General features: G+C 38.9%; 1 protein-coding gene across 1 annotated transcript; it reads left to right on the top strand.

Moving 5' to 3' along the window:
- The first annotated feature begins 13,490 nt into the window (after positions 1–13,490).
- ky (kyphoscoliosis peptidase) lies at positions 13,491–18,616 on the top strand. Its single transcript, XM_079473669.1, has 7 exons — positions 13,491–13,595; positions 13,794–14,365; positions 14,440–14,554; positions 14,786–14,903; positions 14,983–15,174; positions 15,431–15,621; positions 16,237–18,616. Exons 1-7 carry the CDS (start codon positions 13,574–13,576, stop codon positions 17,559–17,561), a joined length of 2,535 nt encoding a protein of 844 aa, XP_079329795.1. The 5' UTR covers positions 13,491–13,573; the 3' UTR covers positions 17,562–18,616.
- Positions 18,617–18,791: the final 175 nt, after the last annotated feature.

Raw genomic sequence — 18,791 nt, 5'->3', positions numbered from 1 at the left:
TCTCTCTCTCTCTCATTCCTCAGACATATTTAGTGAGTCAGCCTTGCCCTGCCTCCACTGAGCTGTGACTCTGGGTCCTAAAGCCTGCATTTCCAGCGTTTCTTCGCCGTGGTTTGTATATTTGATGCTCGCAGTCATAAATCGTCACGATGAACTTCAAACGCCGTCTGGTTTCTCAAATCACTTCTGTGTGTGCTAGCGCACAGGAGAAGTGTGTTTGTGCTCATGATGCGCTCAATAGAATGTGGATTCTGATAGATGTGTTACAATGTGCGACATGTGGTGTGCTTCAAAAGCTGTAAATTTATATTCCGATGTCACTGTGATGTCCTTGAGGGTTTCATTCCATTCAAGATCAGAAATGATGTCACGTTAGCATTAGTTTCATGGCATGATTTTGAAATCCCATATCACAATGTGGAGCTTCTGGATAGTTTGATTTGGCTATTTTTGATTAAGACATGTTTGTGCTAGTCCCAATCGACCTATTGCATAGTTGGCTGAAAATATTTTGCTGATTGGCTGACAACAGGGTAAACTAGATTTCTTAAAGAAAATCCCAATGCTTGCAATGCAGAAAAAGGTAACTTTGAGTAAAGGTAAACTTAATACTTAGTTCTTTGTGTAGACTAAATAAAACATTGGATGTGCTTTGTTGTTTAAGAATAAGTGCACGGCCTGACACAGTTTTTTCAGCGTAAAAGCAGTGAAATAGTTAACCCTAAAGCAGAAAACATTCATTAGTATGCAAAAATGAAAATGCAAATATTATAATTGCATCAACATAGTCAGTTTTTAATAGTTTTTATTCAAACTTTACTTGTTAACTAAACATATAAAGTTTGTGAAGTTGTGTTTTTGCACCAAAAGTAGTTGAAATAATTAATTTCTGATGCAGAAATTAGTGCAGCAGACAACAGAATGAGGAATCTTAATCTTGCCTTGCAAGCACTGTAATGACTCATCATTCCAGGGCTGTTTGTTTTATTTCTCTGTAGAGTGGAGTGGGGGATCTGTTTTTTATTTCGGCCCTCACAAAAAGTGTAGAACCCCTCTCTACTCCCTCCATTTTGTTGCCATCAAAGGCTCTTTCCAAAAAACACACCTGCTGGCAGCATGTAAGTGTTTTTTGAGAAATGTTTGTGTGTGATACGTGTGTGTGTGTTTGGCTGAAATGTTTACAGGGGGATGAGAAACACAGCTCTTGTGTAAGCCTTAAACTGAATTACGATGCACTGCTCTTTAAAGTTTTCTATTATGGCTGTGGCAAGAGTTGGAAATGTAGTGGTACCTCCCACAGTATGGCATGCAAAACGCTTGATTCGGCCACCTACGCATTCAAAGTACCTAATCTACATTCTAAAACATTAACCCTAAACAAATGCTTCTGTCACTCTCTGTCCACATATGATCAATTCACGTTCTGTGTAAAATATGTGGCGAATGTGGAATCAAAGGGTTAAATCCTGATGTGTGAACAGGATGCTGTGGGTTAACAGAGTGAGGTCAATCTCTGACCTTGCCATTGTCCTTGAGTTCAGCAGAATTGTCCGGAGGTGCCAGACATGCTGCACAACGAAATATTTGGGCTAGATTAGGGACGCGATGTGCATTGGCTAACAGAGAGAGATTCCCTGCAGCTAAGCAAAGAGTGTTCTGGGTGATGCACTGCCCCCTAGTGCCTTGTGTACTTTTCAAAGGTATGTAATTATAAATTTCTGCCTTACACAATAACTGTTAAGAGCAGTCTCATAAACACACACACACACAATTTAATAAATACATTGTGCTGTCACTTGTGTGCCCTGGACCTCACTTCCTGTATGTGTTAGGCAGTGATAGTAAGATCATAAGCTTCACAGGAAATGTTGTGTTATCTTCCTGCACAAACAATGGCTATTGGAAATTTATGGGTAATAATTGCTGACATCACCACTTTAGGTCATGAAGATGTGATCTGTCCACAAAAGGCTAAAGTCACAATTGACATAATTTTGTTTCGTTCAGAAGCTATGGTTTCACATTACAAACACCACGGCACAGGCTTTTCCAGGTAAAAATTTAAAATTATTGGTTAAATGACACATTATAAAGCTTAAGGCACTAGTACCAAAACAGTGAATTGATAAAGCTTTAAAACATTAAAACTATTTGTAAAATATGGGCCTCGTCATGAAACTAGTATATTATTGTATTTATCAATTTAACATTAGATACAATTTCGTATATATCAAAGAAAATGTAGTTTCTCAAGCATTAAGGTCTGCTAACACTTTTTGGGTCTGTTTTACACCCATAGTTGTATTGTATCTCCAGGAAGAGCCTACAGTCAAACTGAATAAACAACAATGGGTGGAGCTTCCTTCCACTGGACCCTCACCTAGAAGAAGTAAGTATATGTGTGTCTGTGCGAGTACTTTTGAGAGCGTGCTCATGCATATTCACAGTGAAACCTGGGATGAGGAAAACAGATGATTAGATTTTTCAAAGCCAGTATTTTAATATCTTGAACTGCTCTAGAACCTGATGATCTTACTGTTAATGCACAATCAACTATATTGTCTGACACAAGATTTATTAATTTCACAACCTAGAAATTCCAAAATAAACTTCAAGGCCAGAAGATTATGTGTGAAAGAACATTCTTAACTGTTACGTCTACATGTGTACAAAGGGAACTTTAGAACTCTTGTTAGATAAACTAAAAGTCTCCAGTACATGTCATCTCAGCAATGGTGGATGCTGGTCTTTATGATAGGGTCCAGTGTATGTAACTAAGTGGCATCTAGCGATGGCGTCAACTAAGATGTCATCATGTTTTCGCTTCTTTGCCGAAGGAGATAACGTATTTACGAAAAGTGCTCTGTAGAGTTTTGTTTCGTTTAGGGCTACTGTAGAAACAACATGGCGTATTCCATGAAAGGAGATAGAAATAGCTCATGTAGCGTCCTTATCCACTTCTGAAGACATAGTTATCTATATTGTATTGCATTTCTAACAATAGAGCCTCCACAAAATTACACACTGGACCTATAAAAATGGGTTATATACGCTTTATAAACATGTGGTATGGAGGATTGCACAGGGTGTACTTTTAAATCAGACAGCCTCATAGTTTGGATATCATAAAAGACTAACAACTGATAGACAGTTTATCCAGTAGTCCTTCCTTCATTACCATAAGAGCATGAGCCCAGGCAGCTTATGTTCAACTCTATTGTATGAGCTGTTAGGACGCTCATCTATTTTTGTTGTGTCACTCTCGATAGGGAACAGAAAATTAAGCTTAATCATGAGGAAACACCAGCAAAGGTAATTCGGCTGATACAAAGTTATTGTTCATATGACATAACTTTCATTAAAATGTGTTAATATATAAAGAAGTGATTGTGACTGAACTAGAAATCCAATTTAGAAAAGGAGATGAGAGGTTGATTATAGGAATGCACAATATATTATCAGCAGATACCGATAACATTAAAAATATCCATTTATCGTCTGATACCGATATGGTCGGTAATTTATCGTAATTATAAATTATCATAATAACATTTAAGCTGATATAATATAGCCCGATAAATCATAAATAATATGTTCTGGTTAAACTTCTTCAGCTGCATACTACTTACAGTTAAAATAAAGTTCAGAACTGTCTTTCTGTCGTCATCACTCACTTACTGCTATTAGCAGAACACTGATGTAGTATGTAACTATGAAATGTGTACATTATGGGAACAAAAGCACATTGTTTGAATCAGCCTGCTGTCTGAATGCTTTCTTTCTGGATACATGTTGGACATGTGGCTGGGTTGCCGTGGAAGAACATCTATAATTTGTTTATTAAATAAAAAATATACCAGAAAAGTTTGAAGGTTAAAAAATCTTAAACTAACGTAAAGTAGTCTTGGTACATGTTATCAAACCAAAATTTACAAATCATTGCATCCCAATTACGTTTAAAAAATAATATTTTATTTTAAATCCTTTTACAACAACTTCCCAAATCTTTCATTCATTTACAATTTAGATAAAGAACAAGAAAAATATAATGAATGAAGGAGTCAGTCAGCAGTTATCATCAATACAGTGCAACTTTAGCCTTGTGCTAGTCTGAGTAATGGTCTTTGTCAGACACGTGGGTTTATTGTGTGTGACGTCACGTAGGATCCATTTTGGAGGTTCAGTGAACTGAAAGTACTCACACAAAACATGAGATTCTGTCATGATCCTGCCACTAAACCAAGAGAAACATGACATGATGCGGCAGAATCATGACACTTACAAGAACTACACCCATTTAATGGAAACGGCACAAACGGATATCAAGTTTTTGTAGTCGTTCCCAGCTGTGCCTACCAAGTTTATACTACCTAGCCGCAAAATAGTCGAGTGCCCTGGCCTTGGTGCCTCCAACCTCATTTTAGGATATTACTTATATCTTCTTTACGGTATAAAAACCACTGATCAACAGATGTGTTCAAAATAATAGCAGTGTGTTTAAAAAGTAAGTAAAGCTCAAAATCCTTTTAATAGCTTTTACTTTAATACACAAATGTATTGGGAACCCTGCACATACTATTCTAAATCAAAACATGAAGAAAAAAGTATCAAATTGGTTATTACTCTACAGAAAGTGAAGAAAAAGGAATATTAGGCTGTTAAAAAAATAGCAGTGTCTGCAATCTTCTTACAAAGTCAAACATGTTATAAAATGAAAAAATCCTTCAAGATTTAGCGTTCTTGTGAAACACTAAACTAATATTTTGTTGTAATGCCACGGTTTTATGCAGGCCACTTCATAACATTAATCTTGTTGGTCTGAAACCAAGATGCTGCCAGCTTACTGGTGTTTGGGGTCATTGTCTGGTTGAAACACCCATTTCAAGAGTATTTACACTTTGGCATAATGCAACATGACCTCTTTAATTTAATCTACTCAAACTGATCCATGATCCCGGATCCCGATAAATAGGCCCAATACCATAGTATGATAAACTCCATATCATGAGCTTGCACCACCATGCATGCTTCACTGTCTTCACAGTGTACTGTTGCTTGAATTCAGTGTCTGGGGGTCGTCTGACAATCTGTCTGGGATCCCTAGACCCAAAGAGAAAAATCTTGCTTTCATCCACAAAATATTGCACAATTTCTATTTAGGCCAGTCAATGTGTTCTTTGGCAAATTGTAAACTCTTCAGCACATGTTGTTTTTTCAACAATGGCACTTTGCGGTGGCTTCTTGCCGATAGCTTGGCGTCACATAGGCGTCTTCTAATTGTTACAGTACTCACAGGTAATACCAGACTTTCTTCATATGGCTTTTCTGCGATCCATCCGAATGGTCGTTTCTGTTTTCTTCCACGTTTTTCTGGTTTTGGTTGCCATTTTAAAGCATTTGACATGATTTTAGCTGAGCAGCCTATCATTTTCTGAACATCTTTTTATGTTTTTCCCTCTCTAATCAATTTGAATTAAAGTACGCTGTTCTTCTGGACAATGTCTGGAAGGACCCATTTTACTCAGATTTTCAGAGAGAAATGCAAAGTATAACATTTGCTGCCTTCGTCCTTAAATAAGGGCCACTTGTTTGACACCAGTTTTTTCACAGAATGATTTACCTCTCTAATTGAACTCCATACTGCTATTATTTTGAACATTCCCTTTTCAATTAATGATTCAATTACACAGAATTAGTAGCATGCATCTCATGACTGTTGGTTTTCTATTACTCTACTACACCTAATTGTAAAATATTTGCAATAAAGAAATATAATTTTAACCAAAAACAGAAACAAATCTGGTTAGTGATGTTGGACTGCTATAAGTTTGAACATAACTGTATATAAATTACTTGATTACAACTAGGACGCTAAACCAAGATCAGGATGTAGAGCCACCGGAAGCGATCGCGGCGCCATCTTGGTATGCCCAACTTAGTCAAAATGACAAACTAAAATAACCACTAAAAACAATAGAACCCTGCCCAAAATACCATAGAAAATGTTATGGATTATGGTAATTAAGTAGGTTTTAATGGAAACTATAATGGTCCAATGTCTATTGGTATGTGATGAATTCTAATGGTGGGAATAATGCCCAAAACACACTACAAAAAGGAGTTTTTGTAACAGTTTAAATTATTAAAATTTATGGTTTATAATATAATTTCAATAGAAACCATTCAAATTTATATCGTTTTTCCAGCTGGGGTAGCCTATATTTATCTAAAATAAATCATGTAATTGATCAGTCTTTACAATCATTAGTTATTATTAGAACATAATTATTTTAAAATCTATAGTATATGCAGTTGTATACAAATAAATTGTATAATTATAACGTTTAATTGTATGGTGATACGGACTTGGTTCCCTCTATAGTTTTTACATCTTAAGTTCAGTTTTTCCTAAAAAGGATCCTTGGGTATAGAGCGATTCATGGCTTAATAAATGAACAATGGCATTGTTCAGAAGGAATCAACCAATCCTTCTGATTCGTCTGAGAAACCAATCAAAGATTAGTAGAATAATCGTTCTAATAATCGTTAGATGAATCGATTACCAAAATTAATCGTTTGTTGCAGCCCTATTACGCATTCAGTATGTACACATGGTATTCCCCAAACAATATTGGCGGCCTCCATGCTGCATGTTTGTGCAGCGTGACATATGACATACTTATTATTTTTCGCCCGCAAAAAGTAGATTTACTCAACCACTACAATCAGCGGAGACATAGTATTTATATGCACAATATTATAAACACACATACATGCCGACAAAGTGTATTTTTTTAATTTAAACAGTATATGCCAATGTGCGCAAGTACTTAGGGTTTTTGTATAAAGCAACATCGCCATCCACTGGCCTGGCATTCATAATAAACTTTTTTAATTCGTTTTCCCGGATCCATGTAAATGCATATTGTTTTGATAATGCTGTCGTGTGTACATGAAACTTTTCAAAAGCGCAAAGGAAAAAACGTTTACTCTTAGCATTACAGCATATTACACAACAAGAACGTACCATTTTATCTCTGAAATGAAGTGAAACTGAATGAAGAAGATAGAACATCTCGGGTTGATACCTTACCATAATGCACTTCGATTCTCTCAAGTGTGACATCACCTGACAAAGATCGATAGATAATGAGACAATAGCAGTACCAATTTTTCTGGTCTTTCTAAAAGATTTAAAGATGCATCTGGATTCTATTTCACCTTCAATAAATAAGAAAGCAACTAAAACAGTTTCAGTTTGTAAGCACTTAAATATATGTACTGTTATGTATGTTACTGATGTATAATTACATTTCTTACTCTCATGTTTTCTTCTTTTCTTTCTCATTTCTTTCTTTCTTTTGTACTTTAATATTATTCAATCCATTTTCATGTTCCGTGCTGATTATATTGAATGTACTGTTTACACTCTGTATGGATTGTATGCATTATGAAAATGTTAAGTTAATTGAAACATTGTATGTGAACATGTCATCTTTGTATCTCTATAGTGATGTTCAATAAAAAAAGTCTGCAAAAAAAGACAATGGCAGTAATGGCAACAGTTTGGGTTTCTGGAAAAATATCCAGTAAAAATTGTCATGGAACTGGAACACAAAGGGGAAAGCCTGACAGAGACACGGAGGGCGGGGCAAATGACGTAGACACTGAACACGTGCGGAGCTGTCAAACCGGCTCCCCACGCGATCGACAAAAACAACACAGAACACACAACCAAGACAGGACTAGGATCAGGACAAAAAATGGCCATGATCTCTTTTTTCTGTTTGTGTTTAAAGCGCCCTAAACACTAAACAACATTTATTAAGGTGTTAACAGAGTTATTTATGTTGCACATCATAGAAAACAATGTTAGAAACTGTAAGTTATTACATTAGCGAAAACTAGTGAACTTTGAGCGGTTTTACAAAATTTTTGCCTTCCGGGTTTAAAATCCTCATACGACCAACGTCATACGATGTGACATGGCCACGTAAAAGGTGATGATGTGTCGGTATCACCTAAATATTTATGAGACGGTGTTTTCTTTTCCAATGAGAAGACATTTCTCCTAATTATTTGTGACAGCGCCTGGTGTGTTTCAATCTGACCCTTCAGAGAGAGGCGTTCATGGCACATGATAATAAGCTGATGGATAAATTAAGAAAAAAGCAGAACACTTACCAGGAGTTGCAAATTACATATTCCGATAATTATTTATAAAAGTATATTTTTATGTGAAATACACTATATGCAGTATACACTCACCTAAAGGATTATTAGGAACACCTTTTCAATTTCTCATTAATGCAATTGCAACCAATCACATGGCAGTTGCTTCAATGCATTTAGGGGTGTGGTCCTGGTCAAGACAATCTCCTGAACTCCAAACTAAATGTCAGAATGGGAAAGAAAGGTGATTTAAGCAATTTGGAGCGTGGCATGGTTGTTGGTGCCAGATGGGCCGGTCTGAGTATTTCACAATCTGCTCAGTTACTGGGATTTTCACTCACAACCATTTCTAGGGTTTACAAAGAATGGTGTGAAAAGGGAAAAACATCCAGTATGCGGCAGTCCTGTGGGTGAAAATGCCTTGTTGATGCTAGAGGTCAGAGGAGAATGGGCCGACTGATTCAAGCTGATAGAAGAGCAACTTTGACTGAAATATTCACTCGTCACAACCGAGGTATGCAGCAAAGCATTTGTGAAGCCAAAAACACGCACAATCTTGAGGCACCGGGTACCTCTCCACTGCAAATAGGAAAAAGAGGCTACAATTTGCACGAGCTCACCAAAATTGGACAGTTGAAGACTGGAAAAATGTTGCCTGGTCTGATGAGTCTCGATTTCTGTTGAGACATTCAGATGGTAGAGTCAGAATTTGGCGTAAACAGATTGAGAACATGGATCCATCATGCCTTGTTACCACTGTGCAGGCTGGTGGTGGTGGTGTAATGGTGTGGGGGATGTTTTCTTGGCACACTTTAGGCCCCTTAGTGCCAATTGGGCATTGTTTAAATGCCACGGCCTACCTGAGCATTGTTTCTGACCATGTCCATCCCTTTATGACCACCATGTACCCATCCTCTGATGGCTACTTCCAGCAGGATAATGCACCATGTCACAAAGCTCGAATCATTTCAAATGGTTTCAAATGAGTTCACTGTACTAAAATGGCCCCCACAGTCACCAGATCTCAACCCAATAGAGCATCTTTGGGATGTGGTGGAATGGGAGCTTCGTGCCCTGGATGTGCATCCCACAAATCTCCATCAACTGCAAGATGCTATCCTATCAATATGGGCCAACATTTCTAAAGAATGCTTTCAGCAACTTGTTGAATCAATGCCACGTAGAATTAAGGCAGTTCTGAAGGCGAAAGGGGGTCAAACACAGTATTAGTATGGTGTTTCTAATAATCCTTTAGGAGAGTGTATATGTGGAGAAAGGCCTTCTGCACTGAAAGTGATAAATACATGACAGTTGTTGAAGTTGTGGCACACAGACACATGCACGGATGGCCATTTTGAACTCTTGTTGCGGCATTATCACCTCGGGATGTGCATTAACTTTCTAATAATTGAACGGCCCGTCGTGAATTATTCATCGCTTAAGACATGGGCTGCGTCAGAAATCACATACTGTGACAGTACGTACTGAATTTGAATAAGTACCTACTTATCGGCCGTTAAAACAGTACGTTCTATATAGTATGAATGGGAGTAGTATGAATACATTTCGCACATACTGCGTCCGCCATGTTTTATGGTCATGTGACCATATGTTCTTTGACCTATGATGTATTAACAACAACCTACACGTGAGTGTTGATAAAAACATATATACTCACAAGAAATTCATTAATTGATACTTACATTAAAAACGGACGTCCGCCTTAAAGTTTCCAGCTATATTTATTTGATTTACTTGCGAAATTTGACCGATGCTCAGCTCCCGTGGCATCATGGGATACATAAGTGTCCATCCGATCCACACTCACGAATCTCGGCGGAAGTAGTAGACTATCCGGGTATCTCTCGCCTTCTGTTTTTTGCATATTGAGGTTTCGGACATACTATTCATGACTCATACTCGTTTTCGCCTACTATATAGTATGGAAGTAGGCGATTTCAGACTCAGCCATGGAATCGGTCCACTTCCTCACTCTTCTTCTCACAGCGTTCACGCCCACATAAGTTGCATTTTTCTTAAGACAGTGAGGTATGTAGTAGTGATGGGAAGTCCGTCTCTTTTCTGCGAACCGGATCTTTTGGACAGTTCGTATCAATGAACCGGTCCAAAAGACCAGTTCTCCAATTCTTTTACGCCCTCACGTCACTCGCCCTGGCGTAACGCATCAAGTCTAGCCGGCCGGGATGAAAATACTACACTCAGGCTCAGCACAAAATGTATAAATCATTAATCATAACTTCTGCCAGTTAACAAATCGTCATCCTGATCTGACATCCTGATTTCTTAGTTTTGCAACTAAAGCACCCAAATCAGGCACAGTGATGTGCATAATTAATCTTCATCCGCATTTTAAAGAAACTATATGATCCATGCACATTCCAAGATTTATTTGTTATTATATAAACTTACTAGCATTAGGAGTATCAGTTGTTCACTGTTCAGTAGCCTCACGGTGAATCACGCAATTGCTCATCCACTATCCAGCTCATCGGTTCTCAATCGAACGTGTCCGAAGGAAACGGCTCTGGGTTCAGTGTACTGCTGAATCGAAAGATGTTGCAACCGGTTCTTGACTCGAGAACGAACCGCTCTAGCAGTGGCACGAACGTAAACGGCGCTGCAGATCGGTGTACATACAGTGATAATGGAGTAATAAAGTCCTAAACATATTTACAATGTGTTTTATATGTTAAAATTAAATAAAATATCTGACTAAAAGCTTTTAGAAATTACACGCATGCGCATTCATCGTTTGTCGCTCGAACGTGTCCGAAGGAAACGGCTCTCGGTTCAGTATATACAGTCCAGTATCAGCTGCTCGTGCTCATTGGTTTCCTCTTCACAGTCTTCACAGTCTTCACAGTTCAGTACTGTGACTAACTGAATAATAAAATGCTTTATTTCGAGTCAGAGGGACTGTCAGACAAGCCGGCAAATGACTAAATCAAGTCATTTGTGATTAAGGGCTTAGTGGAGACGCGAACTGTTTAGAACGGTTCAGTCCGATTTGGTGAACCGGCTCAAAAGAACCGTTCGTGCGCGAACCGGCCATCACTAAACTGTAGCTGAAAAGAGACCATCAAGTATTAAACTATGATGATTATAACAGCCCTAGCATGCTAACCAGCAGTTACTGTACATTCACTGTTGTTCAAGTATGTCGTTAATTCCCATGAGGCATTCAAAGTCGACTTTAGCTAAATGTAACAAAGTTTTACTCCTAAAAGTTTTTCTCAGGCATATTTCAAGTTTACCTCAAATAGAAATGGTCTTACCTTCAGCAAATCGGTCAACCATCACTCCCCTGATGTTTTCTCCGTCTTCGTCCGTTTTCATGACGATGTCTTGCAGTTTGCGCCCTAAATTCGCACGCAGTGGGAGGTTTTCCGTGGGACACTCAGATTTATATCCATAATATCTGGTCAAGTTTTTCTTTTCTACTCTGTGTGAAACGCGGCCGAAAGTGTCGCGCGCGAGTGTTCCCGCAGGTGTGCATGACAGCGCGAGGTAACAGAAGCTCGGACATCTCGACCAATCAGGAGACAGCCACGCGACCATACCGATAATATTCCCGTGCGTCTCACGATGATATACATGGATAGTGATTTAAAAAGAAAAGGGTTTATTGCCACACAAGGAGTGTTTGTTGACGAGTGAAGCAGAAGGCTACACATCTACATACGGCAGCTATATAATAAGAGTAGCCTACAATATCGAATAAAACTTAGTTTTTTAAAGTTTACACATCTACATACGGCAGCTATATAATAAGAGTAGACTACAATAAGCATATCGAATAAAACTTAGTTTTTTAAAGTTTAAAATAACCATGGTTTTACTATAATGGCCATTTAAGTCAGGCTACTTGTCGGAAAGCGACTGTCTAAACCAGTTAATCGTGATAGTTTAAGTGAAGCTATGACAAAACACATGGCAATAAAGCCATAATGTATTATAATAAAAGCAGTTATTTTACATAAGGAAAGTTGCGGGGATGCTTCCCCGCTAGAGAGCGAGATCATATAGCAAGAGTCTTGCAACAGGATTGTTATGTGTTAATGTTTGTAAAGTATTTTTTCCCCTATGCAAGTAATAGGCCATTATAGACCATTGATGACACAATCTCTTCATTCATTCATGTGAGATTCACAGTGTATTACATCATCTGACATTCAGGATGTCTCTCACATCTGTTACAGTTGAGTTAAATGGAGCACACTCAGCTGATGAGTGTGTTAAAAAAGGGAAACATCTGAAATGTGCAGTCATGTGGTGGGCTACTACAGAACCAGGATTAAATGGATACTTCACCCAAAAATGAACATTCTGTCATATTTTACTCACTTTTACTCACATTCGAGTTGTTCCAAATCTTTATAAATGTCTTTGAGAAAGACGTTTGGAAGAATGCTTATAACCAGACAGATTTTGCCCCCCATTGAACCATAATACAATGTCAAGAGTAGATTAGATTATGTCTATATGAAATAGAAGTCAGAGATAGAATAAACTATTACCAATGTACAAATCTTTGTATTTTTCTTCCCAAGTCTGGCAGTATATCATTTTTTAGCACCCTCATAACTGGGGTTATCCACGAACTATATAAAATGCCATTTGTGTTTACAAGCCAAAAATATGCAACGAACATAGAAGTTGTATTTCAAAACCTGGAGGGAAGAACTTGATAAATAAATACACAAGTGTCACAATTGCCACATTGGCTGGCTGCCGACTGGTAATTGGTCAGGGGTAATTTTCCATGCCAGAGGGGGTATGTAAGGGGACCCTGAGGGCACTCGATAGGCTGTCTGACATTGTGCGTGGGCCAATGAGGATGTTTTGGGAGGAAAATTCTCTATGTATGGAAATAAGAACTGTTTTGTTTTCCTGCACAACGTGACTGTATCCAAAAAGATCAGCAACAATTTCTATATCAGTGATTACAAAAGGACTTAGACTAAATAACAGGGTTAATCGGTTCAACACTGACACTAAAGGAGGTACATTACTATTATGATTTCACATATATGTGTGTGTACTTATCAGTTTTGCCTCATTCATTTGCTTATTTACAGATTATCATTCTCAATTACACCTCAATAAACTTATCAAGATTAAGATAAACACTGCTTACACATGTTTACTGCTTTTATTAGGTTATACACCCTTCATGCCAACATCTGATGCCCTTCCTTCTCCCACTCTCTCGCAGCTTTGACCTCATTGGTTGTCATGATAAGTCCAAGTGTATTTTTAGCCAGATATGCTTCATATGGGTGGACACGGGAGTAAGCAAATAGATATATACAGACCCCCGCAACAGCAGACAAAACTTAAATACATTTCCAACTGAAACAGTTCTGACAGTGTAGGAGATATGAGTTTCACAATTGCAAAAGGTAAGACATTCTGTAAAATTGCTTTTTAAATGCGTGTTGATGTATTTTAGTTTGTAAGAGATTGTTAGCGATATCTCAAAGGTGTTGTCAGTATGCATATCAGATGTTAGATTTAGGATTTTAAGTGATGTAACAAGCAGGATGATGGATTATTATTTTCCTCCCATCTGCTCTTCCATCCAATCTCAAACTAACCAGTCACAACAGATAAAAGCCACCAACCAGACGAAACTCGAATTCTCAAAGTGATCGAAGACTCAAACAATGATACGCAGAGACAAAACTTTGACTTGAAACCGGAAAACAATGTGGTGAGATGCAAGATTAAAAATGAACAGGGGAGCCAAGAGATTCAGAACAAAGGTAGAGAAGAAAATGCCACAGAAGCCTATCTGAATGAAAACAGTAACGTAGGAGGTGCACAGTCAGTGGAGCAAAATCATCCCTTCACCACTATACCATTACAAGTGCTTCCACATAAGGAAACCTTGGAGAATTTGGAAGAGAAGTTATGTGAAGATCAACGACCAAGCACCAAGCGTCAGCTGTCTGCTGAGAGCGCAGCAAAGTCTGTAAGTTTAAGGAAGAGAAGCACTGTGAATAAATGCCAGGAAGAGAATGTGAAACCCCTCATCATCCCGGGCACACAGACTGCCAGACACTACCTACCTGTCGTCTGCTCCTCTCAGAGGAAACCCAGAAAACTGCTGTTCTCCACTACAGAGATTTTCAATAAAATAGACACATACGCCATTGAGAAAGGAAAAGAGGTAACAGATGATACAGTTAACAGATAATATATTCTTATAAACACCACATTTAGTTATGGATGTGTGCATTTCAGCTGAGGGAGCTGGAAATATTCAATGCTCAGAGTATTGCTTGTGCGGTCACTGAGGGGGCCAGAAATGATCTGGAAAAACTCAGGGCCATATGGATCTGGCTGTGCCATAATATTGGTAATTGCACATGTGCACGCATATATATGCATACATGTGTGGCACATGCACATTTGATTCAAAAATGAAAAATTACTTTAAACACTTTAACTTAAATACATAAAAATGTATGCAAATGTCTTTGCATTAACAAAACGTTTACAAAACAATATTGGGATTAAGTATTTGAACATTTAATCTAATAATGCACCATTGGAAACAATGAGATTTTGTGTTGGTGTGTATTAACAGAGTATGATTTAGAGGGATACCTTGGTCTTTCTCAGAAGATCTGCTCACCCGAAGAGGTCATAAGGACAGGAAAAGGTGTATGTAGTGGATATTCTTGCCTCTGTGTTGAAATGTGCAGGTAACAGGTTGCAACACTTGTGTATGTACATACTGGAAACAAACAGCTGGCACGTCTAAACAGTGTTTTTTCTCTATAGGGAGGTGGGGATTGACTGCATGGAGGTGAGTGGGTACAGCAAAGGCATGGGATACCAGACCGGGCACAGTTTAGCTGAGAAGCACTCCGATCATGAATGGAATGCTGTCTTCGTGGGGGGCCAGTGGTGTTTGCTCGATGCTTGCTGGGGTGCTGGCACTGTCAATATGAAAACTCAAACATTTGTGAAAAGGTCAGGTTATACATACACATCATAAACACATATATGGATGTTGTTTATGTCCTGATGTGACTGATAATGCTCTACACCTGAACTTTTCTCACTTGAAAGAGTTATGTTGACTTACAACAAACCCAATATTCTGAATTAATCATGTATGTACCCAGACCCTTATATATAAAGCCTGAAACTGGAAGTACTTCTGGCCCGGTATTTACATCTTGCGAAGGGGTCTATACAGGTTTTTATGATCATCTGTCATTTTCAGGTATGATGATTATTATTTTCTGACTGAACCCAGTGAGTTCATAAACTCACATTTCCCTGACGACCAGGCTATGCAACTACTTAGCACGCCCATCTCCATGGAAGAGTTTGAAGCGAGACCCCTGAAGACCTCAGCATTTTATACATTTGGATTGACCCTCTCACAACCCAGACAGTACAAAACAACCACAGGTGTACAAAAACATACATACACACAGCATCAACACAACTACACGAATAAATTCACAAAATGGAGGCTTAGCAAAATGCACACAATGTCTGTCACACCGTAATGAGATATTGGCCTGCTGCTGGAATCAGCCTGGGTTGAGAAGCTTTGAGAAAACAGATTAGGCTATTTGCTGCAGAGACTAGACTGTCTCATGGGACGAAAGTTATTGTTACTAAAAGTTTCTGAATAACCTCTATAGCCTGAACAGCAGCAAATGCAGTCAAGCGTATTAAGTGAAATTATAGAAAATATCTTGACATGCCATCTTGTGATACCCTTTGGGTCTGAATGTTCACGTACACACTGTAGCCAGACAACGGCTGTCAACTTTTCTTGGGAGCTTAATCCCATTCTGTCCAAACAGTTTGGTTATTTATGTAGTTTGCACAGAGCCGAACAGTTAATACACAACGTTCCTATCTTTTGGACAATGGCAGCTTAACAAGTTCATATTCAACACAATATTAAACAACACAATACTAATGTTTTACATGTATTTTAAGATCATTTCAAAAATTAATATATGATCAATTACTGTTACACGTTGTAAACGTCTCAAAATGTGTTTTCCACAGAAGATGGGGAAGCGATTGTGTCCATGAGCTTCTCTAATCCACTGACCTTTACCTATGAGATGAGGCAGCGGGACCCCTGGACAGGAGCTCCAAAGCAGGAGGAGGTTGAAAGTTCCTGTGGTCTTCTGTCAGTGACTCGCCAAGGGATGAAGCTGCGTTTGTTACCCCCAGAACCTGGAGTCTACGAGGTGCAGCTATTCGCAAGGCGAGAGGGTGAACCTGGGACTCTGCGCTGGGTTTGCTGTCTTGAGCTAGAGTGTCCCAGTGTCCACCAGAGGAAGACACTACCCGATAACCCCTATCTGAACTGGGGCTTAGCGGCCTGGGGATTTGGCCTAGGCGTCAAGGGCTGCAACGTCAAAGGAGGAGAAGCTCTAGAGGTGGGTGAGGGTGGGGAGTGCAAGGTTATACTAGAAACATCACGACCGCTGATGATGGTGTGTGAGCTCACGCATCACGAGCTCGACGGTGCTGCGGCCAAGCGCTGCCTTGCAGTGCAAATAGCACCAGACCAGCTGGTGTGCAATGTCATCTGCCCTTACAAAGGGTTTTATCGCCTGTCTGCGTTCGTACGGGATTACGACGATGCAAGTGGGACTTTTCAAAACGTCGGGAACTACCTGCTGCACTGTCATGGCCAACGGTTGAATCCTAACGTGCTGTTTCCGGACGAGCTGGGCTTGTGGTGTGGACCTGGGACGCGTACCCAAGAAGCCGGACTTTCCCATTTTAGCCACACAGCGGCAATAGTGAATGCACCGCAGGGCCGTTGCAACATCACCTTCCATCGTGCCTCTCCAGACTTTCAAATACACGCAGCATTCTGCGGCGAGCAGCACAAGGAGGCACGTTTCCCTTTGTCCCGGTTTGTTCTCCTGACATTTACAGACACTAAGGTAACCGTGAGCTTGTGTACGCCTGGAGCTGGGGTCTATCGGCTGGGGCTTTATGGACGGAAAGCGCCTCAACAAGACTACATGTTGCTGTGTGACTATATTATTAAAAGTGTGTGTGAGAGGCAAGGAGAGCCATTCCCTTGTGTGTATTTGGCTTGGGGAAAAGGATGCGTGTTGCTGGAGCCACGTGCAGGTGTGCTGGCTCCCCAAAGTTTGGTGAGTTTTCGTGTGCGAGTTCCGGGTGCACATCGAGTGTGTGTCGTGGGGGAAAAACGAACGGATTTGAAAATGAATAAGAGTAGAGTTTGGGAAGGTGAGGCTCTCACTGGAAACGTCACACAACTCAAGCTCGCTGCCATCACCAAGGACACCAATGATATGGATGTTCTCATGACCTTTGATGTTCTTAACCTGGAGAAAGAGATGTGAACAGATCTTAAGAGGATGAAGGCTGTGTACACACTGCAGGAACACTGCAGGAACAAGCTTTTTAGATCCACAGTAAAATGTTATCTTTGTTAGACGAAACTCAGTTCCTTTAATTGATAGTAATAAAAAGTCATGGTGCATTCACTCTAAAAACTGCTGAATTATTTTCAACCTAATGTTGGGTCAAAAAACACCCAGCCACTGGATTACATTAACCCAGCATGTTTATATTTTATCCAACAACCCAGCATTTTGAGTTTAAACAAGCCAGGTTCATTTATAACCCAACGGTTTGCTTTGTCTCCCTCCTTTTGATCCAATGCTGGGATACATATGTTCTGCGTTAGCATAACAAAAACATTTGTCAATATAATTTTTTTATTTCTTCTATTTCAATGTGTTGGTATGACATTTTTTTATTTATTTCTTAGTCATAAAAGAGAATCCTCCAAAGCCCTGATTTTAACGTCATCAAATTAGTAAGGGATTACATGAGGAGAATTCATAGAGGAATTGTGACAAGTTCTGACAACAACTTACTGCCAACAACCTTAAAAAATGTTGTGCAAATGTGTGCTTATTATTGGCACTGGTCACACCAAATATTGATTTAGTTTTTAATGCAATTTGTAAGCAGTTAAATAATATATAAAAACAATTTGTTCCATTCTTTTTGAAAAAACATTAATTGCATCATGCATTTTATGACTACAACTTTTGAACAGTATTGTAAGTTTTTTAAGTGCCAAATGAAAATTATATTTTAAGGACTGTACAATGTTACAAATAAGAATGTGATTTTAAAGTTTGTATGAAATTTAAAAATAGATTTTCAAAATGGAATTGGGCACTGTAGCTCATAGTGTGAACACAATTAGGAAAATGGTTGGTTTAGTTACACTATAAACATTGTGTAAGAAAACAAGTTTCCTTCGCCAAGCATTTATGTCAGTATTTGTGAAGTGTAAACTTAAAATGTAGCAACAGAGAGAGCCTGTATCCTCACTGCTCTTAGACATTGAAAGCGTTGAGGACAAAATTAAAGTCACCTGATGTAAAAGCTCATGGACTTCAGTTTGTGCAACAATAGGGACAATTATTATTTTCTATACAGCATCCCCCTGGAGTGATGAAAAGAGCAGAAAACGTCTGCCACATCCAGTTACAAAATCCTCTGCATGTGCATTACATGAAAATATTAACAAATGCGGAAAAGCTTTGATGTTACAG

Source organism: Barbatula barbatula, assembly GCF_947034865.1.
Source record: "Barbatula barbatula genome assembly, chromosome: 14".
Taxonomy (NCBI): Eukaryota; Metazoa; Chordata; class Actinopteri; order Cypriniformes; family Nemacheilidae; genus Barbatula; species Barbatula barbatula.
Note: the sequence above shows the minus strand (reverse complement) of the source record. Positions and strands in the feature narration are given on the sequence as shown.

Coding starts and splice junctions, on each gene's coding strand:
- ky (XM_079473669.1), top strand. CDS start 13,574: ATGAGTTTCACAATTGCAAAAG. Junction 14,366..14,439: donor CCATTGAGAAAGGAAAAGAG/GTAACAGATGAT, acceptor TGTGCATTTCAG/CTGAGGGAGCTGGAAATATT. Junction 14,555..14,785: donor CTGGCTGTGCCATAATATTG/GTAATTGCACAT, acceptor GTGTATTAACAG/AGTATGATTTAGAGGGATAC.